This window comes from Somniosus microcephalus, chromosome 3, assembly GCF_052327205.1.
Source record: "Somniosus microcephalus isolate GS21.2 chromosome 3, FLI_Smic_1.0, whole genome shotgun sequence".
NCBI lineage: Eukaryota > Metazoa > Chordata > Chondrichthyes > Squaliformes > Somniosidae > Somniosus > Somniosus microcephalus.
Window position 1 is genome coordinate 11,611,694 of NC_140989.1, and position 20,502 is coordinate 11,632,195.

The window sequence follows — 20,502 nt, forward strand, 5'->3', positions numbered from 1 at the left end:
GAGGAGGGCCACTCCCATGGGTGTAGAGGGGCATGTGGTGGTGCATTTTGGACCTTCTGGCATCCTGAGCAGCTCTTGGTTAGGTCTTCGATTTGTTGATCGATTCCCGGCCACCACACATAAGCCCTAGCAAGGCTTTTCATTTTCACTCCCCCCAGATGACCTTCATGAAGCTCATTTAGCACTCTCTCCCTTAACTTGGGTGGAATCACCACTCTGAGTCCACACCTCACTGTCCCCTGGCATACTGACAGCTGTTCTCTTCTGGATGAGAATGCTGGCAACAGTGAGTCACCATGTGTTGGCCATCCCCTCACCGTCAAATCATATACCCGAGACAGCGTCGGATCATTGCGGGTCTCCTTCTCTATATCCGTGTTCTTTACTGGCAATCGTTCAATTATTGACGAATAAAATATCTCGATAGGGTCCACTGCTGGTGCTTCCTCCACAGTAGGCAGTGGCAGGCATGATAGCTCATCAGCGTTTCCATGCTGTTTCGTGCCTTTATGTTCTATTTCATATTGATTCGCCCCTAGAAACAGGGACTGTTGTGTATGTAACCGCTTACCTTTAAGGGAACTATAGAATGTAACCGTTCGCCTTTAAGAGCACTACTTTAGGGTGGCACTATCTATTGGCTCATGTATACTGTAATACCGATAGTGACCACACCAGTATATAAGGGTTGTGATACGTTAACTAGGGCAGAATCGCCCGAGCCTCTGAATAGTAAAGACGTGTTTTATTTTGTTAACAGTGGAGTCTGTGATTATTTATAATACAACCCACAGACTTAACATTGGCGATGAGTCAGGATTCGAACCCTGCGGCAGTTGTTCCACGGCGGCTTCGTCCGAAGACAGGACGTTGAAGAGAGGTTTCAATCCTCACCAGTCTGGAACCGACAGGCTGGAAGCGACAGGCATTAGGACCCTGAAGCCTCCATAACCTCGTGGGTAAGCCGCAGCGTTGGCTGCAAAGACAGGGCGATCGCAATCCCTGATAAGAGCCGCGGTGAAACGCGCGAGCGGGTAAGCCAGAGCCCGGGAGGGAGCGAGCAAGAGCCGCGCGAGCGGGTGAGCCAGAGGCCGGGGGCCGCTTTCAAGTGCGAGGCGCAGCCGGGCCATCGATCGCATCCGCTGATAAGGGCCGCACTCGGGCTGAAAGTCAGCGTCGGGGAACGGGTGATAACCGCCATTGAAGTGGGCGGAGAGCGCCGAGAAGCGCGGGAAAACCGCCATCGAAGTGGGCGGGGAGAGCGAGAAGCGCGGGAAAGCCGCCATTTTTCGCGGGGAAACCGCTGAAGAAGAAGGAAGAAGCGGGAAACCGCCATCTTGGAAATTATTAAGAATTTCAGGAAAGTAATAAGATTTTTCAGAAAGGCTGGTGTGTTCTCAAGAAGAGAGGGAAAATAAGTATAAGTACAGCAATACTTGTGGTGTTCTCAAGAAGAGAGAAGAAAATTAATAATAAGTAAAGTAATACTTGTACTGTACTTGAAAAGAGAAGAAGATGCCTAAGCGAGGAAATATTAATGACTTTAATGCTGAAATAGAAGACTGGGCCACGTATGTGGAACGCATAGAAATATATTGCGTAGCCAACGACATTGAGGATGACGACAAGGCAATAACTTTGTTAAATTCGATGGGAGCAAAAACATACGGGCTTTTGAAACATCTAATAGCACCAGTTAAACCAGTGGACCAGACCTTCGAAGAGATCGTAGCAGTGCTGAAGGATCACTTGAACCCCACACCGTTGATACTGGCTGAACGATTTAAATTTTACGCCAGAAACCAGAGGCAAGATGAAAGCAATGCGGAATACTTAGTCGAACTGCGTAAGCTAGCGAAATACTGCCAGCTTGGAGGGAATTTGACAGAGGTGCTGCGGGACAAGTTCGTATGCGGCTTGGCCAAAGAAGGAACGCAGAAGCGACTCCTGGAGGAAAACGACCTCACACTGGACAGGGCTGTCCTCATAGCTTCATCGCACGAAGCCGCAGTGAAAGGAACGGCGGAAATGCAGCTAAAGGCGGCGGCACTCGGGGTGGACCAAATGACTGCAAGCATTTCCAAATGCTACCGTTGTAGAAAGACAACGCATGACCAGAATCAGTGCTGGTTTAAGAATCAAGAGTGCAGGAAATGTGGCAAACTGGGTCACATCGCGAAGGTATGCAGGTCCAGAAAGAAGACCAACAAACAAAGGAAGCCACCACCACAAGAAAAGTACAACAAGGTGCATCAGGTGGCTGAAAAGAGTTCAGACGAACAAAATTCAGACTCAGACCCAAACAGCCAGGAGTTGGATAGTCTGAGAATCCACAATGTGGGTAAAGTAACTGATCTACAGACGATCTGGGTCACACTAAAAATAGCTGGAGTCCAAGTACGAATGGAGCTGGACACGGGATCAGCTGTATCAGTCATCAACCAAAAGGACTACCACCGACTATTCTCTCACATACCCTTAAGAAATACCAAGTTCGTATTACAGACATACACGGGGCATCGCGTATACCCCATGGGGAAAATAAGAGTCAAGGTGAGAGATAGGGGTAAAGTACACCCAAGAATGAATTTGTACGTACTACCTGAGGGAGGACCACCACTTCTAGGACGGGAGTGGATCAAGAAAATAGACATGGAATGGCACTACCGACAAGCAATGACGAGTGAGGACTCGGTGCAGACAAGCAGCTCAGACTCTGAGCCGGAAGACGATAAGTCCAGCTTATGTATGAAAAACAAGGTTAACATTAACTCACAGACTAAGGTTGGAAAATCGATGGCGTGCATAAAGACAGAGAATTCTGAGTCTGTTCAAGCTACAGACATATGCATTACGGAGGAACACCGGGCTCGAACTCAACGCTATTTCAAAGTACAACAACAATTAGAACAATTAAGTTACCGCCTCGTACAAGAGATGAAAACAATGAAAAAGTTCTATGACACCGAATGGGAGAGTCTGGAAAGACAACAGAACCTACTGGCTCAAGCAGAGAGCGACCATAGAGCCATCGTGACCAATTACCGATCACATCTCCCTGATGATGTTCAGGGGTTAGAATATTTGCATGATCTAGAGATACAGCAGAAGGGCAAATCACGCTGCACTGAGGATTTTGTTCTGCAATTAGAGACGGAGCTAGTGCAGGCAAAGTTAAGAGAAGTTGAATCACAGGGTGCTCTTAAGGAGATGCAGAAACAAATCTTGGACATGGAAAAGAGAAACGCTTCTTTACCTGATGAGAATAATGTGGCCATGTTGCAAGAGGAGCTTATAGGGGCGAAACTGAAAGAAGCTAAGCAAAGGATGTTGGAACTTGAAACGCAGAACCAAATCAGCGGTAATCAGCTATGTCAAGCAGAGAAGGAGTGCAAGGGTCTACATGAGAAGGTGCAATATCTCTCAGCCCAAAATAAGGGACTACTCACTCAGTTAAATGAAAGTAAACGGGAAATGGCTGAGATGGACTGCAAGAATAAAGAAGAGTTGATGGCAGTGAGACTTCGAGAGGCAGATAGCATAGCAGCCTTGGCTGAACTCCAACAGGAAATTGCGAAAGAAACAAATGAAGAGGAATCTTCAGGAAGCCAGGATTTTATTCCAGTTCTTCTCTACGACTCCTTACAAGCAGAGTGCGAGAAGTTGAAAAAACAGTATGAACAGGCCCAGACTACAATTCTGGAGGGGGTTAACTCAGCAACCTCCGAAAAGCTAGTTTCGTTGGAAGTATATGAGCAACTAAAGGTTGAACATGAGCAAGAAGTCCAAAGGCTGCAGGAAATTCTTGAGGAGCTCAGGGCCAAGACAGACTCATCGGTAGAAGTTCCATACATAGATGAGGATGTAGAGGTGAAAGACATGGCAGAACTCATAAAAATATGGAAGGAAGCCCAAGACAAATATGAGGCGGCAATTACCGAGGTTGACCGACTTGAAGAACAGTTTCAACTGGGAATGGGCCCTGAACATGAGCTAGAGAGCATCGAGGCGCAACTTCTCCAAGCACTGGAAGCCAAAGTACAAGAGGAAGAGAAGATGAAAGCATTGGAGAAAATGATGGATGAAATGGAGGAGTACGCTGAATTACGTCCAGGGGAACAGGAGAATGGGGAAACAGCTACTTCAGTAGAAGGATTAAATAGCCTGATAACGAAATCCCTGAAGGAAGGGAAAGGATTGAACGCACAAATGAGGCCAGGAGGGAAGGAAGGGCAGACATCCGAGGAAGAGCAGGATGAATATGATTGCTTGAAGAAGGGTTTTGACCTGTTGAGTGACACCGAATGTTATGAGGATGTGGTCTGCCCAAATTGTGATGGGAACTCCCAAAGTGCTGAAATCCTGAGGAAGCACTTAAGGTCTAAGGAACATAGAGAGTTGGTGGCGCTACAGATGGCAGCCGGGAAAAGAGCTCGGAGAGTTTCAAAAAGGCAGAAAAGAAAAAGAAGAAGCAGAAAATAATAACTGTTTAAAATATTATTACTTCTACTACCTCAGTCCGAACACTACGAAAGGTGCTAAATTTGTAAAAAAAATCCAGGGACATTATCAAGACAGCCAGTGGGTTGTATAAGTCCACACTGCTGGTTCAACAGGACGAAAGTACAAGCTGTTAAAAAAAAAAAGGCTATGGAGGATGCTGTCTGGAATGAATTAATACCAGAGACTGAATTTATGAACTGTTCCCACAGAGACTGAACCTGTAAACTGATTCCACTGAGAGTATGTTTGTAAACTGTTATATGATGTTGACTCCATTGAGAGTATATCTGTAAATTGTTATATGACGTTGACTCCATCGAGAGTATATCTGCAAACTGTTTATATAAAGTTGAAGATTGTATGTTTAACGGGATTCTGTAAGTAATAAGCTAGGAAGGGAGGAGTGTTGTGTATGTAACCGTTTACCTTTAAGGGAACTATAGAATGTAACCGTTCGCCTTTAAGAGCACTACTTTAGGGTGGCACTATCTATTGGCTCATGTATACTGTAATACCGATAGTGACCACACCAGTATATAAGGGTTGTGATACGTTAACTAGGGCAGAATCGCCCGAGCCTCTGAATAGTAAAGACGTGTTTTATTTTGTTAACAGTGGAGTCTGTGATTATTTATAATACAACCCACAGACTTAACAGGGACCATCTTTGTAACCGTTGTGCAGTCATCACTAGAAGGCCCTTCTTAGGATTAAAGATGGAGACAAGTGGTTGGTGGTCAGTCAGCAAGGTGAACTTCTGCCCATGCAGATAGTGGTTGAATTTTTTTACTCCCCATACTAGGCTGAGGGCCTCCATGTCAATCTGGGCGTAGCTGTGCTCAGCTGAGGTTAGTGACCGAGATGCAAAGGCTACTGGCCTCTCCAACCCATCTGGGAATTTGTGCGACAGCACCGCTCCAATACCATAGGGTGATGCATCATGTGCCAAACGAATTGGTAGTGCTGGGTTGAAATGGGCCAACACCTCTTTTGATGTGATCAATTCTTTACACTTCTGGAAAGCTCATCTACGTTCGTCATTCCACTTCCATGGTACCCCTGTTTGCAGTAGGGTGTTCAGTGGGTGTAATACCATGGACAAATTTGGTAAGAACTTATGGTAGTAGTTTACCAGCCCGAGGAACGACCTCAGTTGTGACACATTTTCCGGTGCTGGAGCCTTGACTACTGCCTCAATCTTTTCAGGGGACTTATGTAACCCCTCTTCATCGATGACGCGGCCACAATACGAGATCTGCTTCTGGAAAAACTCGCACTTGTGTCGATTAGCTCGTAGCCCATATTCCTTTAATCTGGTGAGCACCTCCTCCAAGTTGGCGAGGTGATCACTCTAATTTTCGTCCGTGACCAGGATGTCGTCCAAATAACACTGGGTCCCTGGAATCCCTTGCAGGGCTTGATTCATCGCCCTTTGCCAAATAGCCGGAGCCGATGTTACCCCGAACACCAGCCGGTTGTATTGCTAGAGATCTTTATGAGTGTTGATCGTAAGGTATTGTTTCGAGGCTTCTTCTACCTCCATTTGCAAGTACGCCTGGGCTAGATCAATTTTGGTGAAGCGTTTACCTCCAGATAGCGAGGCGAAAATATCCTCAATTCGTGGAAGCGGATATTGTACCGTGTGAAGGACTGGGTTCACTGTCACCTTAAAATCCCACAGATGCGGACCTTCTTTGGTTCCCCAGGTGTATTACTCAATGACCTCTTCATTACAGGAATGATGGGTGTAGCCCACTCGCTCCAGTCTACTTTGGACAGTACCCCTGAACGTTCCAACCCTTCCAGCTCCGCTTCGACAGCTGGTCTGATCGCATAAGGCACTGGTCTGGCCTTAAGAAACTTTGGGCTTGCATTTTCCTCTATTTTAATCGTTGCTGCTATGCCTTTTAGTGTTCCGAGTCCCTCCTGGAACGCTTCTTTTGCGTCAGTTAGCATTTTTAACAGTCGTCCAGGTGTGACGTCGTCATCCTTTTTGGCCTCAACCTTCAGTGCCTGTATGGAATGCCAGTCTAATTGTATCTTCCGGATCCATTCACGTCCTAGCAGTGGTGGTCCTCCATCTGGCAATACATATATGTCCATTTTAGGTATTTCCTGGCCTTTGTATATCACTTTCACCCTTATTTTTCCTTTGGGGTAGACTTTTTGCCCTGTGTACGTCTTCAAGACAATCTCTGTAGCTTTCAAGGGTATATGTGAAAATAGCCGCTTGTCATCCCTTTGGTTTATGACTGTTAGGGCTGATCCTGTGTCCAATTCCATTTTCACTTGGACTCCGTCTATCTTGAGTGCAACCCAGATAGTCTGGTGATCCTCCATTTTGGTTACCTTATGTAGTTTCAGACAACCCAGCTCCTTGCTTCCGGAGTCTGTGTCACTTTTCTGTTCATCTGAACTACTGTCCATCACCTTGTGTACCTTTTTGTACTTCTCCTGTGGAGATTTCTTGCTGTTGGTTTTCTTCCCAGACCTGCAGACTCTTGCTATGTGTCCTGCTTTTCCACACTGTCTGCACACTTGGTCCTTGAAGCAACAATCCTTCTGGTCCTGTGTTGTTCTGCCGCAGTGATAACACTTCCCTGTTCCATAGGACATTTCATTGGTGCCATATTCTTGCGGTCTCTGTTGTATCTCTGCAGCACCCCTTGTGGCTGCTTCGTGTGATACTGCCATGCTGAAAGCCTTGTCCAGCGGAAGATCCTTTTCTGATAGAAGCCGTTTCTGAGTTCCTTCACTTTGCAGCCCACACACAAACTTGTCCCTTAACGTATCTGCTAGTCCCACTCCAAACTGGCAGTGTTTCGATAGCTTGCGCAGTTCCGTTAAGTACTCAGCATTGCTTTCGCCTTTGTGTTGGCTCCTTTTATGGAACTTAAATCGTTCTTCTATCAGCAGCGGTGTGGGGTTTAAGTGGTCCTGTAGGATTTCTACTATGCTTTCGAAATTCTTGTTCACAGGCTTCTCTGGGGTTATTAGGTTTCGTAGTAACCCATACGTTTTTGCACCCATAGAATTTAACAAAACCAGCGCTTTCTTGTCATCTGGCACTTCATTCGCCCTGCAGTACACCTCAATACGTTCCACATATGTCGCCCAATCTTCGACTTCATTGTCAAATGTAGAGATACTGCCACTCTTCGGCATCCCTGGGTGTGATTTAACTGTCAAAAAAGGCGTCTCTCGCGCTTTCCCTTCTTCTCCGCTGGCACAAAATGGTGTCTCCCGCGCTTTCCTTTCTTCCCGCACTCGCCCTGCTTCTCCGCTGCGGCTTCTAAAAATGGCACCTCCCGCACTCTTCCTTCTTCTCCGCGGCTCAATGGCATCTCCCGCGCTCTCCCTTCTTCTTCCCGCGGACACTGTTCAGCCCTTGAGCCCTGGCTGTGCTCTGCGTGTTTTTTTTTCTGTGCGCCTTTCCCGTTTCCACCGCTCGGCCCTGAACCCGGCTGCTGCTTTACCCTCTCTCTCTCCATTTTGTTTTTCCTCGACGCCGCTCGGTTTTCAACCCCCGGCTGCACCCTGTGCGCTTCACCCTCTATCTTACCCCGTCGACGCTGCTCGGCTTTTTCTCCGCCGTCGGTCGGCTCCAGCCGCCGCTGTCCGGGAAGGGTCTGCGCTGTACCTGTCGTCAGTCTGTTGCTGATCGTCGTGGCTGGGGAACCAAGCCCGGCTCTCCACAGCCTCCCCTGCGATGTTCACTCGCTGTCGGACGACTGGGCGGTTGCTCGTGGTCGACGCCCGTGCTTCTGGCCTCGACTTTCTTCCACCGTCCACCCGGAGCGAATCCTTGAAGGGAAATGCAGAGTTGCAGGTAGATTCGAATCAACACTCGTCGCCACTGTTAGATCCGTGATTCGGAGTGTATGATGTTTTTCAATAACCACACGGATGCTGTAACTTAACAATCAACAGGTATTTACTGGAGTAGGGTAGTCTCAAGACTGGGGGTGCAGAGGCATGCTCAAGGCTTATATACAGGTGTGGTCACTGCCGGTACTACAGTAAACAGGAGCTGTAAAAGTAGTTCCCTCTTAAAGGTACATACACTACAGATACAGGGCAGGAAAAGATTTCATGACCTTCATCGCACTGGAAAAGTGAGTATGAATTTCCCATCACCCTCAATCTGATCCCCATTGCCTTTCCTCACCAGCACTCAGCTTTAGCAATCTCTTCCTCCACATCCCACTTGACACTGACATCCATGCACCCTCACCCATCCCCTCTCTCTCTATGCTCACATTCACATGCAGCCCTCACACTCCCTATTACTCTGATGCTTTGAACACAACTGACAACACACAGGGAGGGCCCTTGGTCTTGCAACCTCACTCCATCTTTGTCTCCTTCTAAGTATCTATGCTATGGAATCTCTACACTCACTCCTTCAATCTCACTCAACCTCCACTTGTCTCCCTCATTGCAGGAAAAGAGAGCTCACAACAAAAGAGATCGAGCCAGGACAGGAGGAGGGACAGCCTCAATAGCCCACCTGACCCCCTGGGAGGAGGCCGTCCTGGAAATCATGGGCATTGAGGATGATTCGCGCGTGGGGGACGGACGGACGGGTGCAACACAGCAAGCTGGTGACAGAAAAGTTTCCCATCTCTCTCTTTGACATTGCATGAGTCGCTGATAATGATTGTGAAGCTGTAACAGATGGACTTATGAGCATCTGCAAAAAGCTATGTGCATGTAGCCTTTGCATCACATCTCTGACTCTTTCCTTTACTCCCCGACAGGACGATCACAAGCATCCATCCCCCCTAGCCAGGAAGAAGAGGCTGAGCAGCCAGACTCCTCAGAGGAAGCTGCAACCTCTGAGGGCGCAGCATCACCAGAATTCAGCGCACCCAGCACCAGCGCAGACACTCACACCTCGGTGGGACCTTTGGGACATAGAGTAGTGTTGTCACCTGGTGTATCACAGCTCACAAGTGAGCATCAGCAGATTGTGGAGACAGGGACAGCAGTGGAGAGTCCAAGTCGGAGGGCGCAGGACTCTGCTAGCTCGGCTCAGCAGCATGTCGACCCTCTGCTTCTGGGTCCATCCATAAGATCAGAGGTGGTTGAACTCCAGGCACAGATGCAGGAGTTTCTGGCAGGTTTTGTCTCTAGGGTCGCTGCGAGTGTGGAGCGAATGGAGGAGTCCATAGCAAACATGAGCAGAGCCTTTGTGGAGTCATTGGCGCATGAACGCGTCACCATGGAAAGGATGGCAACCTTCGTGGAAACGATTGCTACCTCCGTGGTAAGGCTGGTTACCGTACCTCAGGGAAGTGGGGGCTCCTCTCCAAGCACTCACACTTCCATGCCACTGCAGAGCCCTCGGTCAGAGCCCCACCGGAGTCCACAGCCAAGTGAGATAGATGTCTCAACCCCTGCACAGCCGCAGCAGCAGCAGACTGTTGATGAGCCCTCACAGGCTCGCAACCCCAGAGGACGCCCGCCAAAGGTGTTGAGACAGGAGCAGCAGGAAAGTGAGCAAGGGGCCTCCACATCTGCCGAATCCACAGGGGAAGCACTACGTAGGAGCATGCGCAAGGGGAAGATAAAGCACAAGTAGTCACAAGACTAGTCACTTGGGTGGAATTTTGTGTTTAGTGTAAAAATGCCATCACGTCGTAATTGTACATAAAAATTCTGATGGCAAATGTTGCAGTTGTGGCGTCTGTCATTTCGCTATTGGGACTTCCACATTGTGGCCTTAGCAATACTTGCAACTGTCAGTATGGTGGTCGGAGTGCTAGGAATCCTTTGGTTCTTGGCCATTGTCAAAGCTCTGGTATGAAGCTGCGAGTCAAAAGTGTTTGATTGACTAGGCTAAGCAAATCTGGCCAGGATGAGTGCATTCCTTGCATCCCGGGCAGCAATGATCTTGCGTAATGCTGCCGCTGGTTGATGGGCCTCTGCAGGATGTTCATTTTCGCCCTCCTCCTCCTCCTCCTCCTCCTCATCTGAGGAGGATATGTGAGGAGCCACTTGGTCCTCAGGAATCTGCAAGCCACGACGCTGTGCCATGTTGTGAAGTGCACAGCAAACCACGATGATTCTGGAGACCCTGGCTGCTGAGTACTGCAGGGCTCCACCTGATCTATCCAGGCATCTGAAGCGCATCTTCAGTAAACCGATGGTTTGCTCGATTATGGATCTGGTGGACATGTGGCTGGAGTTGTAGCTCTCCTCAGCTTCGTTGGATGGTCTCCTCAATGGTGTCATCAGCCACGTCCTCAGGGGATAGCCCTTGTCTCCAAGTAGCCATCCGTTAAGTTGGTCTGGCGGACTGAATAGCGGAGGTACACTAGACTGGCACAGTATAATGGAGTCATGGTAACTGCCAGGGTACATGGCACAAACATGCAAAATGTCCTTCATGTGGTCACACACCAGCTGAATGTTAAGGGAGTGGAAGCCCTTGCAGTTGATAAAAATACCTGGATTGCGATGGGGTGCCTTAAGGGCCATGTGTGTGCAGTCAATGATGCCCTGCACCCCTGGAAAGCCTGCCAGATGAGCTAATCCAGGCGCTCGTGCCGTGACACTTGCTCGATCCTTGGTGAAATGGATGTGATTGTGCGCGAGGGCAAAGAGAGCATCGGTTACCTGCGTGATGCATTTGTGTGCGGCCGCCTGGGAGATGCCGCTGATGTCTGCTGCTGATCCCTGGAATGAGCCTGAGGCAAAAAAGTTGAGTGCGGTGGTGACTTTGATGGCCACTGGTAAGGGTTGTCCACCTGGTCCTCTGGGCTGCAGGTCTTGCTGTATCATTGCGCAGGTGTCAGTCACCACCTGTCGCGAAAGTCGGAGCCGTCTTTGGCACTGCTGCTCAGTCATGTTGAGATAGCTGTCCCTGCATCTGTAGACCCTGTTTGGGGAATATCTCCATGCGCCGATGGGCTTCCAGGCGCTGGCCCCTTCTGGCCTGTGCAGCCTCAGGTGGGTGAGCAGCAGCCTGGCACTCCTGATGCTGCTGCTGTTACTGGTGCTGCTGTTATTCCTGGTTCTGCTGCTGCCGCGGCTGGTGCTCGAGCTCCTCTAATGCCCAGGTGGGAAGGTGATATACCTATCAATTCAGTTCATGAAAAGCGACGAGTTAAGTTAGTAACTATAGGTTTTTATTGGCTAAATAACAGAGCCCACCCTCGTGGGTGATCGGATCCAACAAGGAGGAATACCAGCCAGTCGACCACCTTTATACCTGGGCAAGCAGGCGGAGCCATGGGGCGGAGTCAGCTGTGGTCAGCCCAGGTATAACAGCGTGCCAAGAGGTGACCTTGTGTAGTGATACAACAGTGTAAACAGTGATAACCATAGTGTAACGATAGTGAACGATAAAAGTGGTTTACCACATTCACCCCTTGTTTAAATTTGAGTCTGGCGGGGTGAAGTGCACTACCAGTTCGGGTATGTCAGTCTGTCCGGAGGCCTCGTAAGCCTTTCTGATCGGCGCAGCAGCGGCGGCGGTGATGCAGTATCCGATGTTAATGCTGGTGTCTGCGTGGTCGGCGAAGGCTCGTGGGGTTCCGGCATGCCGTCTACCTGGGCTGGATTTGGGGGGGTGGTGGGGGGTAACGGTGGTGTCTCAGGGATGCCCGAGGGTGTGAGGTCTCGTAAGGAGACTGTGTCCTCCCGCCCGTCTGGGTATGCCACATAGGCGTACTGGGGGTTGGCGTGCAGGAGGTCCACCCTCTCGACCAGGGGGTCCATTTTATGGGCCCTCACTTGCTTTCGCAGCAAGATTGGCCCCAGAGAAGTCAGCCATGTTGGTAGCGAGGTTCCTGTAGTCGACTTCCTGGGGAAAACAAATATTCGTTCATGGGGGGTGGCGTTAATGGCAGTGCAAAGCAGTGAGCGGATGGAATGCAGCGCTGCCGGGAGGACTTCCTGCCAGCGAGAGGTTGGGAGGCCCTTAGACTTTAAGGCTAAGAGAACGGCCTTCCAGACAGTCGCGTTCTCTCTTTCCACCTGGCCGTTCCCTCGGGGGTTGTAGCTGGTGGTCCTGCTTGCAGCAATACCTCTCGCTAGTAGGAACTGGCGAAGATCCTCGCTCATGAAGGATGAGCCCCGGTCGCTATGTATATAGTTCGGGAACCCGAACAAGGCGAAGAGGTCATTCAGGCATTTGATGACCGTGGTACTGGTCATGTCTGGGCAGGGGAAGGCAAAGGGGAAACGGGAGTACTCATCAACAATGTTGAGGAAGTACACATTACGGTCAGAGGATGGGAGGGGCCCCTTAAAATCGATGCTCAAGCGCTCGAAGGGGCGGGTGGCCTTGATCAGGCTTGCTCTGTCCGGCCTAAAGAAGTGCGGTTTGCATTCGGCACAGGTTTGGCAGTTCCTGGTCATGGTCCTGACCTCCTCGACGGAGTAGGGCAGATTGCGGGCCTTAATGAAGTGGTAAAGTCTGGTGACCCCGGGGTGGCAGAGGTCGTTGTGGAGGGTCTGCAGTCTATCAATTTGCGCGTTGGCGCATGTACTTCGTGATAGAGCATCTGGGGGTTCGTTCAGTTTACCAGGCCGGTACAAGATATCATAATCATAGGTGGAGAGCTCGATTCTCCACCTCAAGATCTTGTCGTTCTTGATTTTGCCCCTCAGCTTGTTATTAAACATAAAAGCGACCGAACGCTGGTCGGTGAGGAGGGTAAATCGTTTGCCTGCCAGGTAATGCCTCCAGCGTCGCACTGCCTCCACGATCGCCTGGGCCTCCTTCTCGACCGAAGAGTGTCGGATCTCAGGGCCCTGGAGGGTCCTTGAGAAGAAGGCCACAGGTCTCCCCTCCTGGTTAAGGGTTGCAGCTAGGGCGAAGTCGGATGCATCGCTCTCCACTTGGAAAGGGATAGACTCATCCACCGCGTGCATTGTGGCCTTAGCAATGTCTCCCTTTATGAGGGAGAAGGCTGCGCATGCTTCTGCCGTCAGGGGGAAGGAGGTGGACTTCATGAGGGGTCTGGCTTTGTCCGCATAATTGGGCACCCATTGGGCATAGTAGGCGAAGAGCCCCAGGGTTCTCTTTAGCGCCTTTGGACAGTGGGGGAGGGGAAGCTCCATGAGGGGGCGCATTCTTTCGGGGTCGGGGCCGATGACTCCGTTCTCTACTACACAGCCGAGGATGGCAAGACGCGAGGTGTTAAACACACATTTCTCCTTATTGTAGGTGAGGTTCAGCCGTTGGGCCGTACGGAGGAATTTCTCCAGATTAACATCGTGGTCCTGCCGGTCGCGGCCGCAGATGGTGACGTTATCTAGATAAGGGAATGTGGCATGCAGCCCGTTCTGGTCAACCATCCGGTCCATCTCCCTTTGGAAGACCGAAACCCCGTTGGTGACGCCGAAGGGAACCCTAAGGAAGTGGTAGTGGCGGCCATTCGCCTCGAAGGCGGTATACTAGCGGTCCTCAGGGCGGATAGGGAGTTGGTGGTAGGCCGACTTAAGGTCGATGGTAGAGAATACCCGGTACTGTGCAATCTGATTGACCATATCAGATATGCGGGGAAGGGGGTATGCGTCCAGCTGGGTGTACCGGTTTATGGTTTGGCTGTAGTCGATGACCAGGCGGTTTTTATCGCCGGTCTTAATGACTACGACCTGGGCACGCCAGGGGCTGTTGCTCCTCTCGATGATGCCCTCCTTCAGGAGACGCTGCACCTCAGAGCTAATAAAAGCTCTGTCCCCGGCGCTGTACCGCCTGCTCTTGGTAGCGACGGGTTTGCAGTCGCGGGTGAGGTTGGCGAACAGGGAGGGGGGCGGGACCTTGAGGGTGGACAGGCCGCAGGTGGTACGCGGTGGGCGGTTTAAAAGCTGCTGGTTGTCGACTGTGAGTGGGGGGAGGGGTCCACCGTATGCCAAAGTGACACTTTAAAGGTGGGATTGGATGTCCAGCCCTAGTAGGACGGCAGCGCAGAGCTGGGGCAGGACGAGAAGTTTAAAATTTTTATACTCCGTGCCCCTAACCGACAGGGTCACAACACAGTAGCCGCTGATGTCTGTAGAATGGGACCTCGACGCCATCGAGATCCGGTTGCGCGTTGGCCGGACAGTGAGGGAGTAGTGGCTCACCGTGTCTGGATGGATGAAACTCTCCGTGTTTCCGCTGTCGAACAGGCAGGTCGTGGCGTGGCCGTTTACTTTGATGTCCATTATGGACTTGGACAGGTGATGCGGGCGAGCTTGGTCAAGTGTGACGGAGGCTAGTGTATGGCTGAGCGAGCTGCTGTAGTCTGCGGGTGAGGCGGTGGTCGGGTCTGGAGACAAGGTGGCGGTCGAGTGTGGTGAACCAAATGGCGGTGCCCACGACGTTGAATAAAATGGCGGAGAAGATGGCCGCCCCCACAACTCACATGAGGCACTGCCGGCGTCGCTGGCCTTGATCAAAGATGGCCGCACCCACGACTCACACGAGGGGATACTGGCATCTGTGGCCTTGATGAAAGATGGCCGCCCCCACAACTCACATGAGGCACTGCTGGCGTCTGTGGCTTTCCCCCTGCAGGCCTTCGCGAAGTGGTCTTTCTTGTGGCAGTCGGAGCAGGTTGCGTTTCTTGCAGGGCAGCGCGCCCTCGGGTGTTTCGCCTGGCCACAGAAGAAGCAGCCGGTGGCCCGATCGCGGGGCTCCGATGTCGCAGCCGGTACCGGGGGTGGCGGTCCCGATCGGTTCCGGGACGCTGACGCTGTGGTAGGTCCCAGAGGCAGCGGTGCGAGGGGTATTGCGGCCGGGGTCGGGCCCGAGTCCCAGGGTCGCGCAGCACAGTACCTGGAGTACGCCTCAAGGTCCCGATGGGCCACTTCCAGAGAGCGAGCGAGGGCTGCAGTTGTATTCAAGTCGAGGTCCTTTGATTCGAGCAGTCTTTGCCGTGAGTAGTCGGACCGAAGGCCTTTCACGAAGGCATCGCGGATATTCCCTTCAGTATTTTCTGCAGCCGTTACAGCTTTAAAGTCACAGTCCCTGCCGAGTGTTTGTAGCACCCGTAAAAATTCATCTACAGACTCTCCTGGCTGTTGCGAGCGGGATCTTAGGAGATGTCTGGCATACATAGAATTTACAAGGCTCCGGTACTGCTCTTTCAGCAGGTTGAGGGCGTCCTCGTATGTAGCAAGGTCCCGGATGAATGCAAATACTTTAGGGCTCACCTGGGCGGTCAGAACTCTTAGTTTGGATCCCGGAGGCATGCCGGATTCTCCCAGGTAGGATTCGAAACAGCTCAGCCAGTGTTCGAAGTCGAGGGCTGAGTTCGCTGCCTGTGGGTTTAGATCCAGGTACGGCGGTCAGAGGGCTCGCAGCTAGGCCGGCTGCTGGGGCTGTTGTAGATGGCCGTTTGGCTGAGGCTGTACGTCTGACTGGTCGTTTGGCTGCTCCGTTGAAGACATTTCAAAATTTAGCCAATAAAATTGATATGCCTATCAATTCAGTTCATGAAAAGCGACGAGTTAAGTTAGTAACTATAGGTTTTTATTGGCTAAATAACAGAGCCCACCCTCGTGGGTGATCGGATCCAACAAGGAGGAATACCAGCCAGTCGACCACCTTTATACCTGGGCAAGCAGGCGGAGCCATGGGGCGGAGTCAGCTGTGGTCAGCCCAGGTATAACAGCGTGCCAAGAGGTGACCTTGTGTAGTGATACAACAGTGTAAACAGTGATAACCATAGTGTAACGATGTAAACAGTGATAACCATAGTGTAACGATAGTGAACGATAAAAGTGGTTTACCACAGAAGGAATAAATGGCTCCCATGCGTCTGGTACATGCCTCCGGTGAGGAAGCGCTGAGTGAAGGTGGCGAGAGGGGTTTCCCAGGAGGTCACACTGGAGATGGGTGTGAGGCTCCAACCTTCCACAGGTGTGGTTAAGCCTCCTAAAATTTTCCCCAAACCTGAGACCACTATGTCCTGCCACCTGCAAATGATGGCTGATCTAAGCTCCTCTTTAATGGTTAACCTGCAGTTGATAGTCCGCAATCCAATAGTGCTCCCGCCAGGTTTCACATTCGTGTTTCCCACCAGGCGTGTTTTATGTGGGAAAAGGGTTAAATTCGCAAGGGCCTTTTAAAATAGGATTATAGAGGCCATTTAGTGCTTGTTAAGGGCCTTAATGACCAGTCCCGCCTGTTGGATGCGGGACGGAGTATGGACCATCAGACACGCCTGAGTTAAAATTGCTCAGAGTCAGGAACCAGGCCGGTGGGGGGGGTCTCGTACGCCAGTTTTTGCAATTTTAACCCCCCACACGCCTCTAATCCCGCCTCCACTGCTCAATGAAAATCCTGCCCAAAGTATTTGTTTAATTTCTCAGCCATTTCCTTATTCCCCATTATAATTTCACCTGTCTCAGCCTGTAAGGGACCCACATTTACTTTCACTAATCTTTTCCTTTTTACATACCTATAGACGCTTTACAGTCTCTTTTTATGCTCCTCGCTAGTTTACTCTCATTCTATTTTCTCTTTCTTTATCAATCTCTTGGTCCTCCTCTGCTAAATTCTAAAATCCTCCCAATCCTCAGCCTTACTACTCTTTTTGGCAACATTATAAGCCTCTTCCTTTAATCTAAGGGGGGTTTGTGCCTTAAAGGAATGTATATTTGTTGTAAATTATGTATTAATTCTTTAAATGCTAGCCATTGCTTGTCTACCATCATACCTTTTAATGTCGTTTCCCAATCTACCATACCCAACTCGCCCCTCATACCTATGTAGTTTCCTTTGTTTAGATTTAAGACCCTAGTTTCGGATTTAACTAAATCACTTTCAAACTCAATATCAAATTCTATTATATTATGGTCACTCTTCCCTAAAAGCTCCTTTACTATAAGGTGATTAATTAACAGTTTCTCATTTCACAATACTAGATCTAAAATAGCCTGTTCCCTAGTTGGTTCTTCCACATACTGATCTAGAAAACTATCCGGCATACATTCCATGAATTTGTCCTCCACACTATTACTGCAAATTTGGTTTGCCCAGCCTATATGTAGATTAAATTCCCCCATGATTACTGTATTACCCTTGTTACATGCGCCTCTAATTTCCTGATTTATACTCTGCCCGACACTACAACTACTCTTTGGGGGCCTATAAACAACTCCCACCAGTGGTTTCTGCCCCTTGCTGTTTCTTAGCTCCACCCAAACTGATTGTACTTTTTGATTTTCGGAGCTAAGATCCTTCCTCTCTAATCTCTGTATCCCATCCTTTATTATCAGGGCTACCACTCCTCCTTTTCCATTTTACCTATCTCTTCTAAAAGTTAAGTATCCTGGTGTGGCAGAGCCACCAAAGGACTCAGAACAGTTATTCATAATGCCTTTAACAGTAATGTATTTACAGCCTGTGCCTGTACCTTTAATTACTCTGTTTAACTGTACTATGTCTAGTTACCTTCACAGCGCAGTTCTAACATGATGACGTCATGCCGTCAGTCACGTGACCCTCCAATGGCGGGAAGGACGTGATGACATCATGACATCATGACGTCAGCGATCGGACCAGCCCAGCAGTCCTCGTGGAGTAATCATAGAGAGTGGACCTGTTGTAGATGTTTCCAGCAGTTTGTTATTTGTTTCATTAAAGTTTGTTGCTTTAATTGCCTGAGTCGATCTCAGTGATTTAGTAGGAACCTCCGTTCCCACATTGGTGACCCCGACTTCTACGATCGGATTTCGTGGAAGATTTTCGCAATGGAAACGAACGCCGTGACCCTCAAACTGCCACAATTTTGGGAGCAACAGCCAGCCGCCTGGTTCATCCAGGCCGAAGCACAGTTTGCCATTCGGAACATCGTGGCGGATCCGACCCGTTATTATTACGTGGTCTCCACCCTCGACAGCACCACAGCCTCCAGGATCGTCAGCCTCCTCGGTAACCCTCCTGCTGATGGTGAGTACGAAACTTTAAAAGCACGGTTGCTGCAGGTTTTTGGACTCTCTAAATCAGAGCGCGCTCGCCGGCTCCTTGCTATGCCCGGCCTCGGGGACTTCAAACCGTCCGAGCTTATGAGCCACATGCTCACGCTCTTGGGCGCAGAACCCGAATGCTTCCTGTTTAGGGAGTTATTCCTCTGCCAGCTCCCAGAACCAGTGCAGGCTGCTCTCGCTAGTTCGGAGATCACAGACTGCGCTGCCCTCGCCGCTGAAGCCGATAAAATTTTCACCGTGACCCAGCAGTGCTGTGCGGCCACGAGACGCCCAACCCCCATGGACACGACGCCAGCTCCTCCAGCGGCGGCCTGGTGATTTTACCATGCCCGTTTTGGCGTGAAAGCCAGATGCTGCATTTCCCCCTGCAGTTTTTCACCAAAAAAAAACAAGGCCCTCACGACGTTCTGCGCAAAGGAGGACCGGGTCTAAAGGGAGCACCGCAGTCGCCATGTCCATCGGGTCTTCAGGGAAGCTCCCCTCCATCACAGACTCCCTATCCGAACGGCGTTTCTTGTGTGACACCGGTTCGCAATGCAGCATCTTGCCCGCTTCGAAGTTGGATCTCCAAATGGGAGGCCATGGTCCTTCCCTCGAGGCAGCTAATGGTGCAGCAATCCGCACTTTTGGTAAGCGGCAAGTCCAACTCTGTTTCAGCGGCCAATGCTTCCATTGGGAGTTCGTCATGGCTAAGATCTCACAGGCCATCCTAGGGACGGATTTTCTGTGTGCGAATGGTTTTCTTGTGGATGTCCGGCAGCGCCGGCTGTTCAACGCGGCCAACTTCCATTCAATTCCCTGCCACCGCAGCACCGCCATTTTGTTCCCCGTCGCCTGTACGTTTCCATCACCGGACGAATTCACTCGACTCCTCGGGGAGTCCCCAGGGCTAACCAGACCCACCTTCTCTTCCTCGGTCGCGAAGCACGGGGTGGAGCATTATATTACGACAACGGGTTCTCCGGTTTACGCACGGGCTCGTAGGCTGGAACCCGGCAAGTTCGCAGCTGCGAAGGCGGAATTTGATACCATGGAGCGGCTGGGGATCATTCAGCGATCAAATAGTCCCTGGTCTTCACCTCTGCACATAGTCGCTAAACCTGGTGGCGGCTGGCGGCCATGCGGCGACTACTGACGCCTGAACAACATCACTACCCTCGACTGGTATCCAATACCACATATACAAGACTTCTCGGCCCACCTGGCGGGAAATTCCATCTTCTCGAAAGTGGACCTCGTCCGCGGGTATCACCAGGTGCCCGTTCATCCGCAGGACGTTCCAAAAACTGCCGTTATTACACCGTTCGGGCTCTTCGAGTTCCTGTGCATGCTGTTCGGCCTAAAGAACGCCGCACAGGTGTTCCAACGACTAATGGACTCTGTGCTCAGAGACCTGCCGTTCCTTTTTGTCTACCTAGATGACATCCTCGTCGCCAGTGCCAGCAAAGAGGAACACATCGGTCATCTGCGTACCCTTTTCACGCGCCTTAGCCAGCATGGGCTCATCATCAACTCGGCCAAGTGCCAATTCGGCCTCCAAAGCATCGACATTTTAGGACACCGCATCACACTGACTGGCGCCGTCCCTCTAGCGATGAAGGTGGAGGCCGTCGCTTCTTTCCTGCGCTCATAGACCATCAGGGCCCTCCAGGAGTTCCTGGGGATGGTAAATTCACCGTTTCATCCCCAAGGCGGCTCTGTTAATGCAGCCGTTGTACGAGGCCCTCAAGGGCAAATCGGGCAAAGACCCCATCGAGTGGACGACAGAGATGGACCAGGCATTCGCGAACACCAAGAGCGCCTTGGCTGATGCAACCATGTTGGCACACCCGCTTCCGGGCGCCACCATCGCCCTTACTACGGATGCGTCCGACTACGCCATCGGTGCGGTGCAAGAGCAATGGGTTGATGGGACGTGGCAGCCGCTGGCGTTTTTCAGCCGTCAGCTGAAAAACCATGAACGACAATAGAGCACCTCCGACCGAGAGTTGCTGGCCCTGTTTCTCGCCATCCGCCATTTCAGGTTTCTGTTGGAAGGACGCCCCTTCACGACTTTTGTTGACCACA

General features: G+C 50.7%; 1 protein-coding gene across 1 annotated transcript in view; it reads left to right on the forward strand.

The window, feature by feature from the left end:
• Positions 1-20,068, forward strand: part of LOC147120854 (guanylate-binding protein 1-like) — a 181,642-nt gene extending 161,574 nt beyond the window's left edge. The window contains 1 exon segment of the mRNA XM_085977237.1: positions 19,709-20,068. Within this exon segment, the coding sequence (XP_085833363.1) occupies positions 19,709-20,068 (360 nt within the window).
• Positions 20,069-20,502: the final 434 nt, after the last annotated feature.